Source organism: Choloepus didactylus, chromosome 10 (genome assembly GCF_015220235.1).
Source record: "Choloepus didactylus isolate mChoDid1 chromosome 10, mChoDid1.pri, whole genome shotgun sequence".
NCBI lineage: Eukaryota > Metazoa > Chordata > Mammalia > Pilosa > Megalonychidae > Choloepus > Choloepus didactylus.
Genome location: NC_051316.1, coordinates 68,601,747 through 68,621,517, shown reverse-complemented (window position 1 = coordinate 68,621,517; position 19,771 = coordinate 68,601,747). Strand labels below are relative to the sequence as shown.

At 39.1% G+C, this 19,771-nt stretch overlaps 1 protein-coding gene across 5 annotated transcripts in view; it reads left to right on the top strand.

Annotated features, from left to right (window-relative positions):
- Positions 1 to 242: 242 nt before the first annotated feature.
- The window catches only part of SLC24A2 (solute carrier family 24 member 2), a 281,439-nt gene continuing 261,910 nt past the window's right edge, over positions 243 to 19,771 (top strand). For 3 of the 5 annotated variants that reach the window (XM_037797268.1, XM_037797269.1, XM_037797267.1), the window contains exons 1-2: positions 243 to 516; positions 2,457 to 3,540. In XM_037797268.1, the coding sequence (XP_037653196.1) occupies positions 2,611 to 3,540 (930 nt within the window). In that variant the 5' untranslated portion in view covers positions 243 to 516; positions 2,457 to 2,610. The remainder of the gene's footprint in view (positions 517 to 2,456; positions 3,541 to 19,771) is intronic. The other 2 variants (XM_037797270.1, XM_037797271.1) reach the window with 2 other exon arrangements.

Sequence of the window (19,771 nt, the reverse complement as noted above, 5' to 3'; positions counted from 1 at the left end):
CGCGACTGATAGGACTACCATTTGCAAATAATTGGAGGGGAGGTTGAGGCACCCCGCATGGATGACCCCCAAAGTTGGCAGCACTTTCAGGCTTTGGGAATCAGGCGCCACACAGACCTGTACAATTTCTCCTCTCTGCCCTTGCTCGCCGGAAAATCCTGACCCCCGTCCCCACTGCGGAGAAATGTAAGAGACAGCTGCAGGCGTCGGCTTCTGCGCCCAGGAGACGTGGAGCGGAGGACGCGCGGGAGGTGAGCGCGCTGCAGCCCCGTTCCCGGCGCAGAGGCGAAAGGGAGGGGCCAGAGGGGGCCGGGCAGTGCCGACGCTGCACGCCGGAATCGCCGCGGCTCAGTCTCCTCCAAAACCGTCCCCGGCCCGCAAGAGCGGCGGCGAGCGCGAGCCCGACTGCGAGCTCGCGCCTCGGAGCGGGGAGGTGGAGGGAGGACAAGGCGGCGGACCAGAGCGGCGGGCCGGGCTTGGGCACCCGCCGTGTGCGCGTCCTCCTCGAAGATCCCGGTAAGTGCGAGTGGCTGCACTTGGTGCGCGCGGCCACGGCTCCCGCCGGTTGCCAGGCTTCGTGACCGTGTTGGTCGTTGTCCCCAGGACCCGTTTGGCGTACATTCCTCTCTTGCGGCGCAGGCTCACAGGTGGCTCCGCCGCAAATGTGGGCACCCCAGGCCCCACTAGGAGTTAGCCAACTCCGCACTGGGGCGCGTTTTCCCGAGCCCCCGCTTCTCTCACTCCAGTCATCCTTCTCTCTGGCCCAAGGTGGGGGGTACGGGGCAGAGCCTGCCGTCGGGGAAGACTCGCAGAGGGGCGCTTCCCGTTCCCCACGCACCCACAAACGATCCGGGAAGATGCGGGCCAAGCGCTTTCCCAAGCTGCATCCCAGATTCCGACTTCGGCTCGCAAGTGAGGCGTTTATTCTTTTTTTTTTTTTTTTCCTATTTACCCACTAGGGAAAGTTTGGGACCCTATAGGACAAAGTCAGGGCGCGACTGGGGGCACAGTACGCGGCGGAGGTAGCTCCCAGGGAGCGGGGCGGTGGGACAGGAGCTGGGCATAAGCCCAGGCAGCTGACCCGCTGTAGCCCGAGCATTGTGAGAAGCCCCCGGGCTCTGTGAGTCGCTTAATCATTGGTGCTAAGCGTCGACATCTGCAGCCAGCCAGGAATCTCTCTGATGGGTTCGGGTTATCTTGGAGTAGCATCAACTCAGCCTGGTTTCACTTGTGTTTATGTCTTGCTCTGCAAACCTGAGCTCCCTCTAATGTCAGTGTTTCATTGGCGTGCTTTTAATTAGCTTATTTTACACCTGAGATGATCTCGGTGCATGCCTCCAAAATGAAATCATTGATATAGAAAAAACCTGTGTTTTTAAAGAAAAATTTTAAAAAGCAACCTTCAGTTTGTCAGCTTTCCTGTCCCAATATTTTACCCACCTCCTTTGGGATAGAGAATGAAAATTCTGCTTTCCATGTCTAATCTGTTAGAGATTCAGTGTTGGTGCTGTGTTTGATAGATTTTGTGAACAGAGGTATCGCTGCAATTTGCATATTGTTTTTGAAATGCACACTGATGTCTCCAAATAGCTTGCTGGTTGGTAGAACATTCACTGCATTATGAGTTGAGTTTAATTTACTAAGTTGTCTAGTTTTAATATGACTAAAGGTATTATGTTTGTTTTTTTTTCAATTTTTAACCAAAAACAATATCTAGATATTTTGGGAAGACAGTTTGTTCTGTCACTAGAGCATTCTTTTGTAAACTTAAATTTCTGAAGAGCTGCTTTTCTACATCTGATACAGGAGAGGATTTTATATGAAAAATAAGATTCTGAGGTCTTTATGTCTGCAGGAAAAGAGCTATACCTCCTCCAACACTCAACTGTTTCCATGTCTGTTTAGATGTGTTACGATAAATTAAATGAAAGGTTAGATCAGGAAAGTTTGCTTATAGCTGGGGATTATATAATTGGACTAGAAGAAAACAAATTGAGTAATTGTCAGTTGGCAAGAACATAGTTCTAGGAGAAATGGGATATTTTTAGCACTGGGAGGGTATTTGTTAAGTGATTTAAGGTGTGATGAACCAATAGATTTTTTCATCTATAAGATTTTTATGCTCACACACATCTGTAGTCTATACCTAATGTTGGTTTTACCAAAATGTTTATTATGGTTTATATATACATGACCATAAGTGCCTAGTATTGCCACATCCTGTTCTAAGTGATTAATATGTTTTAAGTCATTTTATCCTCAAGGCAGTTCTAGTTAGTAGATGCTATAATTGTCTTCATTTTTAAAATGGGGAAACGGAGGCGCAGAGGAATTAAGTAACTTACCCAAGGTCACATAACTGCAGGATGGGACAGTTATTGTATTTGCAAAGTTCTTTTTGTAAAGAAGGTACAGTATTTATGATTTATTGATTCTCATTTTTATTTTTATTTAAGCATAAATGACAAAACTATTCCCTGTGAAGGATCAGAATCCCTGATTGTGGAAGTGCCCACAAGGACATTTAACTGTAAAGTGAGGAAAAGTATGAAAGAATCATCTGGTTGACTATCAAGTTTAAAGACCACCACATCCATCAGAGGACCCAGAATGGCTCAGCATCAAAGTACCGCCATCACCTTCCTTGAGAATTGGTGTTTGGATGAGTCACCGTCTGGTTTCAGAAGACATTATAATGTCAGGAAAAAACTGAAGTTAATTCGAATCATAGGTCTTTTCATGGGCCTGGTAGCCGTTAGCACTGTCCCATTTTCAATCAGTGCCTTTTCTGAGACAGAAACACAGAGCACAGGAGAGGTCCATGGAGTACGTGGTCCTGACATAGCACATGGTTACCGTAAAAGAACTCTCTTAGACTTAAATGACAAGATACGGGATTACACTCCACAGCCACTTCTTTTTCAGGAAGACAAATCTGAGAATAGTACAGATCATGCCCAAGGAGACTACCCAAAAGACATCTTTTCCCTTGAGGAGCGAAGAAAAGGCGCTATCATTCTCCATGTCATTGGAATGATCTACATGTTCATAGCCTTAGCCATTGTCTGTGATGAGTTCTTTGTTCCTTCTTTGACTGTCATCACAGAAAAACTGGGCATCTCTGATGACGTGGCTGGGGCCACATTTATGGCAGCAGGGGGCTCAGCCCCAGAACTCTTCACATCTCTCATAGGGGTATTTATTGCTCACAGCAACGTTGGCATAGGCACAATTGTGGGCTCGGCGGTGTTCAATATCCTCTTTGTTATTGGCATGTGTGCTCTGTTTTCTAGAGAAATCTTAAACCTGACGTGGTGGCCGCTCTTTCGGGATGTGTCCTTCTACATCATTGACTTGATCATGCTAATCATATTTTTCCTGGATAATGTTATCATGTGGTGGGAAAGCTTGCTTCTGTTAGCAGCTTATTTTGGCTACGTGGTTTTCATGAAATTCAACGTCCAAGTAGAAAGAAGGGTGAAGCAAATGATAAATCGCAATAAAGTTGTCAAAGTGACAGCACCAGAAGACCAAGCAAAGGTTGGTGATGGCAGTCGTTTATTTAATGTTCTTTTTGACCATAGTGCTGAATTATTATGTTTTTGAGATCTGCAACTTTTTTTTAATGTGACGGTGTTTTCTGCTATAGTGAATAGCAGATTACTTTCTGCCAGACTAACACGGCAGCAAAAAAAAAAAAAAAAAAAAAAAAAAAAATTGTGGGCATTTTGTAGATGTCTACTAAGTTCCCAAGTTACTTTCTTCAGAGTAAAACATTTGTAAGTACAGGTTACATCGGCATGCTGGAGAGCCTCAACAGTTATTTGTCTCATTTTCTGAAAGTAAGCATAGTGATTTTGTGAGCAATCTAATTTTCATTGATGTTTGTATGTACCTAGCAAGTTATAGACTTTTTCTTTTTAAATTGGTGCATGACAATTATCAAGAACCCTCTCTTTAAAGATGTTTATGGAAGGAAGTTTGCTTGTGTCATAATAGCTGTACTTTTAAATTAGCAGCCTGGGGCTCAACAGAACTGGTCAGTAGGGTGGTTGTAACCATTCTTCTGGATCCATATGATTATGCTTCAAATCACTTGACCAGAAGCTGATTGGGATCCACTGTAAAGAGAGTCTTGCGCAAGCCCTGCTGCCTGCTTCTGTGAGCAGTGGTCCATTTTTTCACACTGTAATAAACATGACCCAGATATTTTTACAGTAGAATTGGAAGCAGTTTTAATGGCAGTAGTGGCCTTCCTGCCACTTAGGTGGGGAGCAAATTGGAAAAGAGTTAGAAGAAATTGATCTGCAAAAAAGTAAGTTAGTTTTTAAAAGTAAGGGATGAAGAATAGTAATAACATTTTATGTCAAGTGTAGTACTGCAATTCTGTTTTATATCCTAAAATCAGAGTGTCATCTTTGAATGTGATTTTAAACAGAAAACCGTACATATGTGGAGTTTTCATACTAGCATCTGGGAAAATTCTCATGTATGCAAAAAATGTTTGATGGTGGTGGGGTATGTTTTGTCCAGAAAGAAAAGGAAAAAAGTGATATTAATTTAGCTAAATTTAAATGTCATTTATAGTCAAGTTTGACCATTATTTTTGTAGTAGCTATGAAATGGAAATGAAGTACAGAAAAGCACCGTTAGTTATATTTCTGCTTAATACATGCAAAGGACAAATGTTTTATAATACATTTCTTCTAAAATTCCTCTCAGTGTATGCTTGTTCAACTACAGTCAGAAAAAAACCTCACATTTAGCAAAATACATGGCAAGTAAGCATTTGAATGTGGTAACTAAATACACATCCTCAGGGCGAAAGTTAGAGTCATCCTTGGAGCTTTTCTCCCTGCTCCTAACTTTGAAGCCAGTAGGATGGTTCTCCAGACCCTACTTTTAAGACTGACTGCTAGTTTAAGTGGTTTGCATTAATAATCTCTGTGTTTACTTTAATTAAAGTATTGCATGATTGCCAAGGGAAAGACATATTTATTTTTTAGAGGCAAGGAAATGACGTAGTGTCTTATAAATATCCTAGGCACATCAAGGATGCAAAGTCTTTTTGAGAACTTAGTCCTTTTTTGTTTTGTTACTCCACAGTGGACTTGGCTGAAGGTTATATGGGCAACCGTTATGAAATGGGAATCTACAGAGCAATCCCATAGTGTATGTAAGATTGCAGAGGGATATTGTGTTCTGCTCTTAGAGGAGGGAAATCTGGTTTCAGACATTTGTTAGATAACTTTTTAAATACAATTTACAGATTATATTTAATCAATTGTGAGCCATTCATTAAAGCAGCTCTGGCAGGATTGTCACTGATTCAGTTAGTTGACTGTCATGTGATTTTTATGATAATTTTGAAAATCAGCATTTCAGGCTGACATTCCTTAAAAGTTGTTATTCATATCCATGATTTGTGCTATGCTTAATATTGTACATTTCTTTATTTGGAAATTTGGGGTTTACCTAATTTAAAAAGAAAGCAGGCTATATTTGTAACTGTTTCTCCTGTTTCTGATTTTACCCCAAGAGTGATCGTTTATTTTATTTTCCTTTTATCACCAACTAGTTATAATATATTCTATTTAATCATTGCTGTTTCCTTTGGCATTCACAATTAGAATGAATTATAAATCAAGGGAGTAGACAGTTCTATATCATAATTATGTCTTGTTTGGTATTCCTCAGAATTGCTAGAACACAATCATACATTTATAGGTGGAACAGTGCATTATGATGCGTGATTTCCTGCAGGAAATTTCACCTTGCCAATTTCACTTTTGAATCATTGCTGGAAAGAGATTTTTTCTCAGCAATTACATCCTCATCATAGCCCAATTTCAGAATCTTGTAGAGGTTTTAATCCCCAAGTCCTGCACGTAAAGTACCCTGAAGAGGGGTGCGTTCCTGAGTGTGGCCATCTGATTCTGTGGTCTACAGAGTTGGTCTCTGACTGTGTACCCCACTTTCCCTACAGAACTCAGTGTGTCTGATATCATCATAACATGCAGAAAAAAGACCCCAAGCCAAATGCAGCAGCATTCAGTGGAGTCTTCATAGAGAGACATGTTCTGTACAAGAGCTTAGGAAACAAAATGCTAAGCATGTTTTCATGCAAAACAATCTCATTGTCTTATTTGCACAACCACGGGGCGCTGGGACCTTTGGAAAGTGGATGGAATACTATTTTAGATATTCTTTTACAAATTATCAAACCATTGTTTAAAAATTACTTCTGCTAGGCTTTGAGCAGTGAAATATCTTTGAAACTATTTCATGGACAAATTGAAAACATTAATTTGGTTCCATTATTGATGATGTATGTGGTAGGACAACTGTGAAGCATGTAAAATGTGATGTGGCTTTTTTTTTTTTTTGTAAAGTAGTAGTTTCTCATCCCCTTTAATTGCTCTATCCTGTTTGTGGGTATTTATTTTGTTATTATTTCTTTTAGTGTTACCGCTATCCTTTATAAAAAGTTTTGTAGTGTTACGACACAGTGGAGAAACTCAGAGCTTTGACTCAGGGAGAAAAGGGTTTTGATCCCAGTTCTACAATAATCTCTGTGAACTCAGAAGTCCCTTAAACCCTCTGAGCCTCCGTTTCCCATCGTAAGGTTGGGAAAATTATTAAATGTAGAAATGAATGTTAAACAGCTAACATTGTCTTTGGCAAGTATGGGTCAGTCAATATATGTTAGTTCATATCCTTTTATCTTCCCTTATTAAATGAAAAGTGAATCAGAATGAATTATTTCAAATTTGAGAATTTCAGAACATTCTTTGAAGATTGTGAATCCGGTCCAACTCGGTGAATCACTGAGTTAAGCAAGCCATTAGGGGCATATAATGTATGTCATGTTATAATATTTATAAGCCTCAGTGCACATATAGTGAGTATATACCAGCCATAGATGATCATAAACTCCAAGAGAACATCCAGATGACCTTGTTGTCCTGAAATTTTATTGTGTAGAATTTTGCTTGAAATAAGTGGGCTGTTGGCTGGGTTTTAGAAATGTCTATGCCAAGCAGAGACTTGTTTTAAGGGTATTTTTTACTTATTAATGATTGGGCTCCCTTCTTAAAACTTCTCCATAGCTGGTTAGGAATAAATAAGAATCCTTCGGGACATGAAGCAGTGGAGTTTCAGTGTGCTCAGAGTGGTATTCTGACTCAGTGACGCTTTTGCTGTGTGCCTGGCCCTGTTACTGGGGTCCATTGATCTATTAAAGTGCTAGGTGGTCATTGGCCTGGAAAGCAGCTGTCCATGGTATTTAATGTCGTCTTAGAGTTGACTCTGTAATCTGACAGCAGGTTGGCCCAGTTCTCTTGAAGCAAATGGTCTAAATAAAGATGCTTAAAGCTGGATAGTTGGACAGGCACAGACTTAGTCATATAGGTATGCCTTGTTTTATGCAGTTTTTTGTTCCTGCAAAGTTGTTTATAGACAGAATTTACAATTCAAATTATTAAGGTTCTTGGGAAAATTCAGAATTGGAACAGTATTATACCCCATAAAGTGAAGGGTCTTCTTTATAGGTGTTAAGCCATAAATAATTTTGTAAATCTAAGTATGTAACCCCAAGCTTGCTTCAGGCATGGTATCTTTTATAACACTCAGCCTTCCTTCTCCAAACCACGTAAGTAAATTAGTGAAATTAATGGACAAACTTCAGGGAAGGTAAAATCATCCTTACAGTAAATAAAAGGGTGCTATTATTTGATAGACTTGGATACAAATTCCCTTTTCTTCTCAAAAGAAGGAAAATTGAGGCATTAAAATTCTTAACTGACCAGATGCTTATGAATGTGTATGGGGCGGGGGTTGTATTTAGGGATACCGAATGGTGATATTTTCCTTGTTTTGTTTTCATCTACTTATATGTTTTTTAAAAAGTCAGTTGCTGCTAATGCAGTTGTTCGGAAAGTGAAGGATGCATTTTAAGAGGCCCAGAAGAGCCTGAAGGAGTTTAATATACACAGTTCAGTTGCTCATTGCTACTCTGGTTTCCCCAGCAAGAGATAACTTAAATTTTATGAATTCTTCTGGCCCAATAGGGAGCCAGGAATCACTACATCTTTTTATTTTTCTTTCTTTCTTTCTTTCTTCCTCTGTCTTTTTTTTTTTTTTTTAACTGACATAGAACCGGAGAATTTGTATTTTGACTTTAACCAGGAATGGAATTCCAATTATGTTGTGTTATGCTGCTCTCTGGCTGTTGGGAAGCAAGTTCATAAACTGTGTGTATTTGACTGGTTTGGTTTTCCCATTCTTTTTTTTTTTTCCCCTGACTTTTTATATTTTTTTATATTTTTTATTTTTTTAAATCTTCATTTTATTGAGATATATTCACATACCACGCAGTCATACAAAACAAATCATACATTCAATTGTTCACAGTACCATTACATAGTTGTACATTCATCACCTAAATCAATCCCTGACACCTTCATTAGCACACACACAAAAATAACAAGAATAATAATTAAAGTGAAAAAGAGCAATTAAAGTAAAAAAAGAGCACTGGGTGCCTTTGTTTGTTTGTTTGTTTGTTTCCTTCCCCTATTTTTCTACTCATCCATCCATAAACTAGACAAAGGGGAGTGCCGTCCTTATGGCTTTCCCAATCCCATTGTCACCCCTCATAAGCTACATTTTTATACAATTGTCTTTGAGATTCATGGGTTCTGGGTTGTAATTTGATAGTTTCAGGTATCTACCACCAGCTACCCCAATTCTTGAGAACCTAAAAAGGGTTGTCTAAATTGTGTGTAAGAGTGCCCACCAGAGTGACCTCTGGGCTCCTTTTGGAATCTCTCTGCCACTGAAGCTTATTTCATTTCCTTTCACATCCCCCTTTTGGTCAAGAATATGTTCTCCATCCCACGATGCCGGGTCTACATTCCTCCCCGGGAGTCATATTCCACGTTGCCAGGGAGATTCACTCCCCTGGGTGTCTGATCCCACTTAGGGGGGAGGGCAGTGATTTCATCTTTCAAGTTGGCTTAGGTAGAGAGGGAGGGCCACATCTGAGCAACAAAGAGGCATTCAGGAGGAGGCTCTTAGGCACAGTTATAGGGAAGCCTAGCCTCTCCTTTGTAGCAACAGTCTTCCCAAGGGTAAATCCTGTGGTAGAGGGCTCAACCCATCAAACCACCAGTTTTCTATGTCTGTGGTCATGTTAGCAACCATCGAGGTGGGGTAGGCCAATACCCTGCATTCTCCACAGGCTCCTCAAGGGGGCTCTACATATTTTTTCCCTTGTGTTTTTTTTAACTTTTTTTTTTTTTAAATCAACTGTATGAAAAATAAAAAAAATAATAATAATTAAAAAAAAATACAACAAAAGAACATTTCAGAGAGACCATAACAAGGGAGTAAGAAAAAGATAACTAACCTAAGAAAACTACTTTACTTCCAACATGTTCCTACTCTACCCCAAGAAAGTTACCTAATATAGCAACATTTCTGTGAACTTGTTCCTACTATACGCATCAGAAATTAACAAACCATAGTCATTCCTGGGCATTCCCAGAACGTCAAATTTACCCGATAGCTTATCTGTTCTTCTTGGATTATTGTTCCCCCTTCCTTAATTGCTCTCTATTGCTAGTTCCCCTACATTCTACATTATAAACCATTTGTTTTACATTTTTCAAAGTTCACATTAGTGGTAGCATATAATATTTGTCTTTTTGTGCCTGGGTTATTTCGCTCAGCATTATGTCTTCAAGGTTCATCCATGTTGCCATATGTTTCACAAGATCATTCCTTCTTACTGCCATGTAGTATTCCATCGTGTGTATATACCATATTTTATTTATCCTTCATCTGTTGAAGGACATTTGGGTTGTTTCCATCTCTTGGCAATTGTGAGTAATGCTGCTGTGAACATTGACGTGCAGAAATCTGTTCGTGTCACTGCTTTCCGATCTTCCGGGTATATACCGAGAAGTGCAATTGCTGGCTCGAAGGGTAACTCTATATCTAGTTTTCTAAGGAACTGCCAGACTGACTTCCAGAGTGGCTGAACCATTATACAGTCCCACCAACAATGAATAAGAGTTCCAATTTCTCCACATCCCCTCCAGCATTTGTAGTTTCCTGTTTCTTTAATGGCAGCCATTCTAATCGGTGTGAGATGGTATCGCATTGTGGTCTTAATTTGCATCTCTCTAATAGCTAGTGAAGCTGAACATTTTTGCATGTGTTTCTTGGCCATTTGTATTTCCTCTTCAGAGAACTGTCTTTTCATATCTTTTGCCCATTTTATAATATGGCTGTCTGTACTATTGTCATTGAGTTGTAGGATTTCTTTATATATGCAAGATATCAGTCTTTTGTCAGATACATGGTTTCCAAAAATTTTTTCCCATTGAGTTAGCTGCCTCTTTACCTTTTTGAGAAATTCCTTTGAGGTGCAGAAACTTCTAAGCTTGAGGAGTTCCCATTTATCTATTTTTTCTTTTGTTGCTTGTGCTTTGGGTGTAAAGTCTAGGAAGTGGCCACCTAATACAAGGTCTTGGAGATGTTTTCCTACATTATCTTCTAGGAGTTTTATGGTGCTTTCTTTTATATTGAGATCTTTGGTCCATTTTGAGTTAATTTTTGTGTAGGGTGTGAGGTAGGGGTCCTCTTTCATTCTTTTGGATTTGGATATCCAACTCTCCCAGCCCCATTTGTTGAAAAGACCATTATGACCCAGTTCAGTGACTTTGGGAGCCTTATCAAAGATCAGTCGGCCATAGATCTGGGGGTCTATCTCCGAATTCTCAGTTTGATTCCATTGACCTATATGTCTATCTTTGTGCGAGTACCATGCTGTTTTGACAACTGTGGCTTTATAATAAGCTTCAAAGTCAGGGAGTGTAAGTCCTCCCACTTCATTTTTCTCTTTTAGAGTGTCTTTAGCAATTCGAGGCATCTTCCCTTTCCAAATAAATTTGATAACTAGCTTTTCCAAGTCTGCAAAGTAGGTTGTTGGAATTCTCATTGGGATTGCATTGAATCTGTAGATGAGTTTGGGTAGAATTGACATCTTAATGACATTTAGCCTTCCTATCCATGAACATGGAATATTTTTCCATCTTTTAAGGTCCCCTTCTATTTCTTTTAGTAGAGTTATGTAGTTTTCTTTGTATAGGTCTTTTACATCTTTGGTTAAGTTTATTCCTAGGTACTTGATTTTTTTAGTTGCAATTGAAAATGGTATCTTTTTCTTGAGTGTCTCTTCAGTTTGTTCATTTCTAGCATATAGAAACATTACTGACATGCGCATTAGTCTTGTATCCTGCTACTTTGCTAAATTTGTTTATTAGCTCTAGGAGCTGTATCGTCGATTTCTCAGGGTTTTCCAGATATAAGATCATACCATCTGCAAACAATGACAGTTTTACTTCTTCTTTTCCAATTTGGATGCCTTTTATTTCTTTATCTTGCTGGATTGCCCTGGCTAGCACTTCCAGCACAGTGTTGAATAACAGTGGTGATAGCAGGCATCCTTGTCTTGTTCCTGATCTTAGAGGGAAGGCTTTCAGTCTCTCTCCATTGAGTACTATGCTGGCTGTGGGTTTTTCATATATGCTCTTTACCATGTTGAGGAAGTTTCCTTCAGTTCCTACTTTTGAACTGTTTTTATCAAAAATGGATGTTGGATTTTGTCAAATGCTTTTTCAGCATCTATTGGGATGATCAATTGATTTTTCCCTTTCGAATTGTTAATGTGTTGTAATGCATTGATTTTCTTATGTTGAACCATCCTTGCATGCCTGGAATGAACCCCACTTGGTCATGGTGTATGGTTTTTTAAATTTGTCTTTGGATTCGATTTGCAAGTATTTTGTTGAAGATTTTTGCATCTATATTCATTAGGGAGATAGGCCAGTAGTTTTCCTTTTTTGTAGCATCTTTGCCTGGTTTTGGTATTAGATTGATGTTAGCTTCATAAAATGAGTTAGGTAGTGTTCCATTTTCTTCAGTGTTTTGAAAGAGTTTGAGTAAGATAGGTGTCAGTTTTTTCTGGAAAGTTTGGTAGAATTCCCCTGTGAAGCCATATGGCCCTGGGCATTTATTTGTGGGAAGATTTTTTTTTTTTTTTTTTTTTTTTTGGCTTTTGTAAAAGGGGTTTATTTGGTTACACAGTTACAGTCTTAAGGCTACAAAGTTCCAACGTAAGACATCAACAGTCAGGTACCTTCACTGGAGGGTGGCCAATGGCATCTGGAAAATCTCTGTTAGCTGGGAAGGCATGTGGCTGGTGTCTGCCAAGCTCTGGTTTCAAAATGGCTTTCTCCCAGGACATTCTTCTCTAGGCTTCAGCTTCTCTCCAAAATGTCACTCTCAGTTGCTCTTGGGGCGTTAGTCCTCTCTTAGCTTCTCTGAAGCAAAAGTCTGCCCTCACAGGCCATCTCCAAAATGCCTCTGTAAACTTCAGTTCCTCTCTCAGCTTCTGTTCATTCTTCCAAGTGTCTGTGGGAAGATTTTTGATGACTGATTGGATCTCTTTGCTTGTGATGGGTTGGTTGAGGTCTTCTGTTTCTTCTTGGTCAGTCTAGGTTGTTTATATATTTCCAGGAAATTGTCCATTTCCTCTACATTATCCAGTTTGTTGCCATACAGTTGTTTATAGTATCCTCTTATAATTTTTTTAATTTCTTCGGGATCTGCAGTTATGTCACCTTTTTCATTCATTATTTTGTTTATATGGGTCTTCTCTCTTTTTGATTTTGTCAGTCTAGCTAGGGGCTTGTCAATCTTGTTGATCTTCTCAAAGAACCAACTTTTGATGATATTTGTCCTCTCTATTGTATTTTTGTTCTCTGTGTCATTTATTTCTGCTTTAATCCTTGTTATTTCTGTTCTTCCACTTGGTTTAGGATTGGTTTGCTGTTCATTTTCTAGATTCTTCAGTTGATCCATTCGTTCTTTGATTTTGGCTCTTCCTTTTTAATATATGCGTTTAGTGCTATAAATTTCTCCCTCAGCACTGCTTTTGCTGCATCCCATAGGTTTTGGTATGTTGTGTTCTCATTTTCATTCGTCTCTATATATTTAGCAATTTCTCTTGCTATTTCTTCTTTAACCCACTGATTGTTTAGGAGTGTGTTGTTTAACCTCCAGGTATTTGTGAATTTTCTAAGTCTCTGATGGTTATTGACTTCTAATTGTATTCCATTGTGGTCAGAGAATGTGCTTTGAATAATTTCAGTCTTTTTAAATTTATTGAGCCTTGTTTTATGTCCCAGCATATGATCTATTCTGGAGAAAGTTCCATGAGCACTAGAGAAGAATGTGTATCCTGGTGATTTAGGATGTAATGTTCTATATATATCTGTTAAATCTAATTCCTTTATCAGATTGTTTAGGTTTTCAGTTTCCTTATTGGTCTTCTGTCTGGTTTATCTATCTATAGGAGAGAGTGATGTGTTGAAGTCTCCCACAATTATTGTGGAAACATCAATTGCTTCCTTTAGTTTTGCCAGTGTTTCTCTCATGTATTTTGTGGCACCTTGATTGGGTGCATAGACATTTATGATTATTTCTTCTTGTTGAATTGCCCCTTTTATTAGTATGTAGTGGCCTTCTTTGTCTCTCAAAACATCCCTGCATTTAAAGTCTATTTTATCTGAGATTAATATTGCTACACCTGCTTTCTTTTGGCTGTAGCTTGCATGAAATATTTTTTTCCATCCTTTCACTTTCAGTTTCTTTGTGTCCCGGTGTCTAAGATGAGTCTCTTGTATGCAACATATTGATGGTTCATTTTTTTTTAATACATTCTGCGAATCTATATCTTTTAATTGGGGAGTTTAATCCATTTACATTCAACGTTATAACCGTGAAGGCATTTCTTGAATCAGCCATCTTATCCTTTGGTTTATGTTTGTCATATATATTTTTCCACTCCCTCTATTAATATCCTTTAATGTACTCATACCAGATATCTTTAGTACTGAACCTTTCTCCAAGTCTCTCTCTCCTTTGTTTCTCTGTCTGTAGGGCTCCCTTGAGTATCTCCAGTAGGGCAGGTCTCTTGTTAGCAAATTCTCTCAGCATTTGTTTGTCTGTGAAAAATTTAAACTCTCCCTCAAATTTGAAGGAGAGCTTTGCTGGGTAAAGTATTCTTGGTTGGAAATTATTCTCACTCAGAATTTTAAATATATCGTGCCACTGCCTTCTTGCCTCCATGGTGGCTGCTGAGTAGTCACTACTTAGTCTTATGCTGTTTCCTTTGTATGTGGTGAATTGCTTTTCTCTTGCACTTTCAGAACTTGCTCCTTCTCTTCCATGTTTGACAGTGTGATCAGAATATGTCTCGGAGTGGGTTTATTTGGATTTATTCTATTTGGAGTTCGCTGGGCATTTATGATATGTGTATTTATGGTGTTTAGAAGATTTGGGAAGTTTTCCCCAACAATTTCTTTGAAAACTCCTCCTAGACCTTTACCCTTTTCTTCCCCTTCTGGAACACCAATGAGTCTTATATTCAGATGTTTTATATTATCTATCATATCCCTGAGGTCCATTTCAATTTTTTCGATTTTTTTCCCCATTCTTTTGTGCTTTCATTTTCCATTCTGTCATCTTCCAGGTCACTGATTCGTTGTTCAACTTCCTCTAGTCTTGTACTGTGAGTATCTAGAATCTTTTTAATTTGGTCAACAGTTTCTTTAATTTCCATAAGATCATGTATTTTTTTATTTAGTCTTGCAATGGCTTCTTTATGCTCTTCTAGGGTCTTCTTGATATCCTTTGTATCCCGTACAATGGTTTCATTTTTCATCTTTAGTTCTTTGAGTAGTTGCTCTGTGTACTTTGTCTCTTCTGATCTTTTGATTTGGGTGCTTGGGCTTGGATTATCCATATTGTCTGGTTTTTTCATATGTTTTATAATTTTCTGTTGTTTTTGGCTTCTTGGCATTTGCTGAACTTGATAGGGTTCTTTTAGGATTTGTAGACCAATTGAAGTCCTTATCTCTAATTTATCAGATCTACAGCTTCGTGGAGTACACTTTCTCTAACTAACCAGCAGGTGGTGTCCACGAGCCACCTGTTCTCCACAAGCCAGTTCTCCCCTGCTTTGCCTTTGTGGTGAGTGGGGGAGTGAGTCTTGTGGGGTCCAATTGGTGTATCAAACTTGTGTGTGTAGTTGGTGTTGCCTGCCCTGTATATGGGGCATGTGTCTGGGCGGTCAGGGAGGGGGGTGGCTCTAACAATGAAATCTCCCTGGTGTTCCTGGAGTTTTAAAGCTGCTGCAATAGTCTAATCCTTCAGTTCAGTCCTGCCACAGCTTGTCTCTGCCACTGCCACTGACCCACAAGTCCTTGGTATTGGCATATGGCCCCTGAGACTTGCGAATGGGTCCCTCTTCCAGGCCGTGCACCCCCTGGTCCTCTGTTGAGGGATGACTGTGCTATGTCACAGGTGAGTGACATCCCCCCAGGGCGGTTCTGGGCTGCTGGTCTGTGTAGGGAGGCTCCCAGTCTGCTGAAATGATGTCTGAATGGGGCTTGTTAATTCACACTGCTCCGCCTTCCCAACTCTGGGACAACCAGCTGAGGGTACAGGGGAGGCTAATGTCCATGCCCAATTTTGTGGTGTATGTGTGTTATTGGAAGCACTTCCGTCACACTGGGTTGTCTGGGGCAGCTCTGGGCTATGGGGCTGACAGCGGGCCGGACTGTTTCCTGTCCACCAGGATGATGGCTGTGAGTGGACAGCCCCCTTTTCTTGGGAAGTTGTGGTGTTTAGTGAATTTTCTCAGCCACTGGATTATTGCCGTTTGTCTCAGAGCTCTCTTAGTTTTGCTCTTGTCTTGACCTGCCCAAATTGCAAGTCTTTGAGGCTTTCTGTATTGGGCTTCTTAGAGTAATTGTTTTAGAAACAGGAAAAAAAAAAAGGTAAAAAAAAATAAATAAATAAAAGTCCTCCTCACAGATCTAATGGGTTATTGAAATGCTAAGAGGCAAAGCAATTAGAGCCATTAAGGAAAGATCCAGAGGGCAGAGAGATCAGTTTTTCTTTGGGATTTGCATATGAGCCTCAGGGCCTGAGCTCTGCCCTTCCCCTTTCTATGTTCACCAGAACTCCAGAAAGCCTCTGCTTTTATTTTGGAGTTTTTCTTTGCTGTTTTTTGCTGTGCTTGTCTCCTCTCTGCTGGGCTGGCTGCTCTCAGATTCTCTGGTGTCTGGTCTCAGTCTATCTATGGTTGGAGTTTGGATCAGTAGAATGAGTTTCCAATAAGAGCTGCCACTGGAGTTCTCCCTTCTCCTTCCCAGCACTGACGGCCCCTCCTCCCATGGGACTGAGCCTGGCAGGGAGGGGCGCAGGTTCCCTGGCTGCAAAAACTTACAGACTTCGCTGATTTCAGCAGTTCAGTGTGTTCATGAGTGTTGTATGAAGTATGCCCAAAGTCAAATTGCTCTGTGGTGTCCAGTCCACGCAGTTCCTGGCTTTCTACCTACTTTCCTGGAGGAGTAACTAAAACATACAGCTCACCAATCCGCCATCTTGCCCTGCCTTCCCATTCTTTTATTTTCAACCTTCCTTTGTTTTAGCTGAGTCTCCAGTAAACAGAATATTGCTGCATTTTGTTTAATTCAGTTTGAAAATCATTATCTTTAGTTGGAAAATTTTGTGTATTTACATTGATTGTGATTCCTATTACATTTGGATTCTTTTCTATCACGATTGTTTAGATTGTTTTTGTAAGAGAAGTTGTAGACTTATAGAAATATCAAGCATAAAAAATATAAAATACGAAGTTCCCATCTACAACCCTATCATTAACACCTTGCGTTAGTGTAGTAGACTTGTTATAATTCATGATAGAACCTTTTTATAATTGTACTATTACCTATAATCCATCCTTTATAATGGAGTTCGCTGTGCTGTACAGTCCTGTTTTTTCTTTTAGTTTTTACTCTAATATACATATGACCTAGGAATTCCCCATTAAACTACATTCACATATATAATTTAGAGCTGTTGATTACATTCACAATGTTGTGCTGCTAGCAACACCATCCATTACCAAAACTTTAAAATCAACCCAAATTGAAATTCTGTGCAATTTAAGCATTAACTTCCCATTGCTTATTCCCAGGCCAGCCCCTGGTAGCCTGTATTCTAGATTCTAACTCTATGAGTTTGATTATTCTTTCATATCAGTGAGATCATGCAGTGTTTGTCTTTTTGTATCTGGCTTATTTCATTCAAGATGATATCTTCAAGGTTCATCCTTGTTTTTGCACGAATCCGAACTTCAGTCCTTTTTAATGCTGAATAATATTCCATTGTATGTATATACCACATTTTGTTTATCCATTCATTGGTTGATGGACCCTTGGTTTGTTTCCATCTCTCGGCAATTGTGAATAATGCTGCAGTGAACATCGGTGTTCAAATATCAGTTTGAATCCCTGCTTTCAATTCTTTTGGGTAAGTATCTATTAGGGGATTTCTGGGTCATATGGTAATTCTTTCTTGACTTTCTCAGGAGCTGCCAAACTGTCTTCTAAAGCAGCTGCACCATTTTACCTTGCCACCTGCAGTGAATGTCTTCCTATTTTTCCATATCCTCTTCAGCACTTGTAATTTCCTGGTTTTTTTTTTAATGGTAGCCATTGTAGTGGGTGTGAAATGGTGTCTCAGTGTGGTTTTGATTTGCATTTCCCTGATGGTTAATGATGGAGCATTTTTCTATGTGCTTTTTGGCCATTTGTATATCTTTGGAGAAATGCTTATTCAAGTCTTTTGCCCATTTTTTGATTGGGTTGTTTGTCTTTTTATTGTTGAGTTGTAGGATTTCTTTATACATTCTGAATATTAAACCCTTATTGATTATGTGGTTTCTCCCATTGAGTAGGTTATCTTTTTACTTTCATGATAAAGTCCTTTGATAACCAAAAGTTTTAAATTTTGATGAAGTCCCATTTATCTGTTTTTTCTAAGGGTCCTCCTTTATTCTTTTGTATATGGATATCCAGAAGATATTTGTTGAAGAGATTATTTCTTTCCAATTGAGCCTTGTCAAAAATCATCTGGCCATAGATGTGAGGGTCTATTTCTGAGCTCTCAACTAGATTCCATTGGTCTATAAATCTCTCCTTGTGCCAGTACTATGCTGTTTTGACCACTGTAGCTTTGTAATAAGTTTTAAAGTCAGAAACTGTGAGTCCTTCACCTTTGTTCTTCTTTTCCAAGATGTTTTTGGCTAGTTGGGGCCCCTTACCCTTCCAGATAAATTTGATAATTGGCTTTTCCGTTTCTGCAAAGTAGGCTGTTAGAATTTTGATTGGGATTGTGTTGAATCTGTAGATCATTTTGGGTAGAATTGACATCTTAACAATATTTAGTCTTCCAATCCATGAGCATGGAATGACCTTCTATTTAGTTAGGGATTCTTTGGTCTCTTTTAGCTAGGTTTTTTAGTTTTCTATGTGTAAGTCCTTTACATCCTTGGTTAAATTTATTCTTAAATATTTGATTCTTTTAATTACTATTGTAAATGGGTTTTTTTCCCATGATTTCCTCCTCAGATTGCTCATTACTAGTGAATAGAAACACTACTGATTTCTGGGTGTTTATCTTGTACCCTGCCACTTTGCTGAATTCATTTGTTAGCTGCAGGAACTTTGTTGTAGATTTTTCAGGACTTTTTTGTATATAGGATCATGTCATTGGCTCATAAAGAGAGTTTTATGTCTTCTTTTCCAGTTTGGATGCTTTTTATTATTTTTTTTTCTTGCCTAATTTCTCTGGCAAGAACTTTCAGTACAGTGCTGAATAGCAGTAGTGATAGTGGATGTTCTTGTTTTGTTCTTGATCTTAGAGGGAAAGCTTTCAGTCTTTCACCATTGAATTCATCATTGAATATGTTGTTAGTTTTTATGTCATTAGTTTTTCATATACACCCTTTATCATGTTGAGGAAGTTTCCTTCTATTCCTGTTTTTCTAAGTGTTTTTATCAAGAAAGGATGCTGGATTTTGTCAAACGCCTTCCCTGAGTCAACAGAGAAGGGCATATGTTTTTTTCTTTTCATTCTGTTTATGTGGTATATTACATTAATTGATTTTCTTATGTTGAACCACCCTTGCATACCAGAGATAAATCCCGCTTGACTATGGTGTATAATTCTTTCAGGGTGGCATTTGATTTGATTTGCTTTGTTTGTATCTATTCATAAGAGAAATTGGTCTGTAATTTTTTTTTTGTAATACCTTTATCTGGCTTTGGTTTTGGGGTGATGTTGACCTCATAGAATGAGTTAAGTAGTGTTTCCTCCTCTTCAATTTTGTGGAAGAGTTTGAGGAGGATTGATGTTAATTCATATTGTAATATTTCTTAGAATTTACCTGTGAAGCCATCTGGTCCTGGGCTTTTCTTTGTTGGGAGAATTTGATGACTGATTCAGTTTCCCTACTTGTAATTGGTCTGATGAGGTCTTTTATTTCTGCTAGAATCAGTGTAGGTTGTTTGTGTTTTTCTAGGTATTTGTTCATTTCGTCCGTATTATCTAATTTGTTGGGTTACAGTTGTTCAAAGTATTTTCTTATGATCCTTCTTCCTTCCCTACCCCTATCATTCCCACTGAACCCATGGCAAACACTGATATTTTCACTGTCTCTATAGTCTTGCCTTTTCCATAATGTCATATAGCCTTTCATACTTTCTTTTACTTAGCAACATGCATTTAAACTTCCTCCATGTTTTTTCATGGCTTGATAGTACATTTCTCTTTTTTTTATCTCTAAATG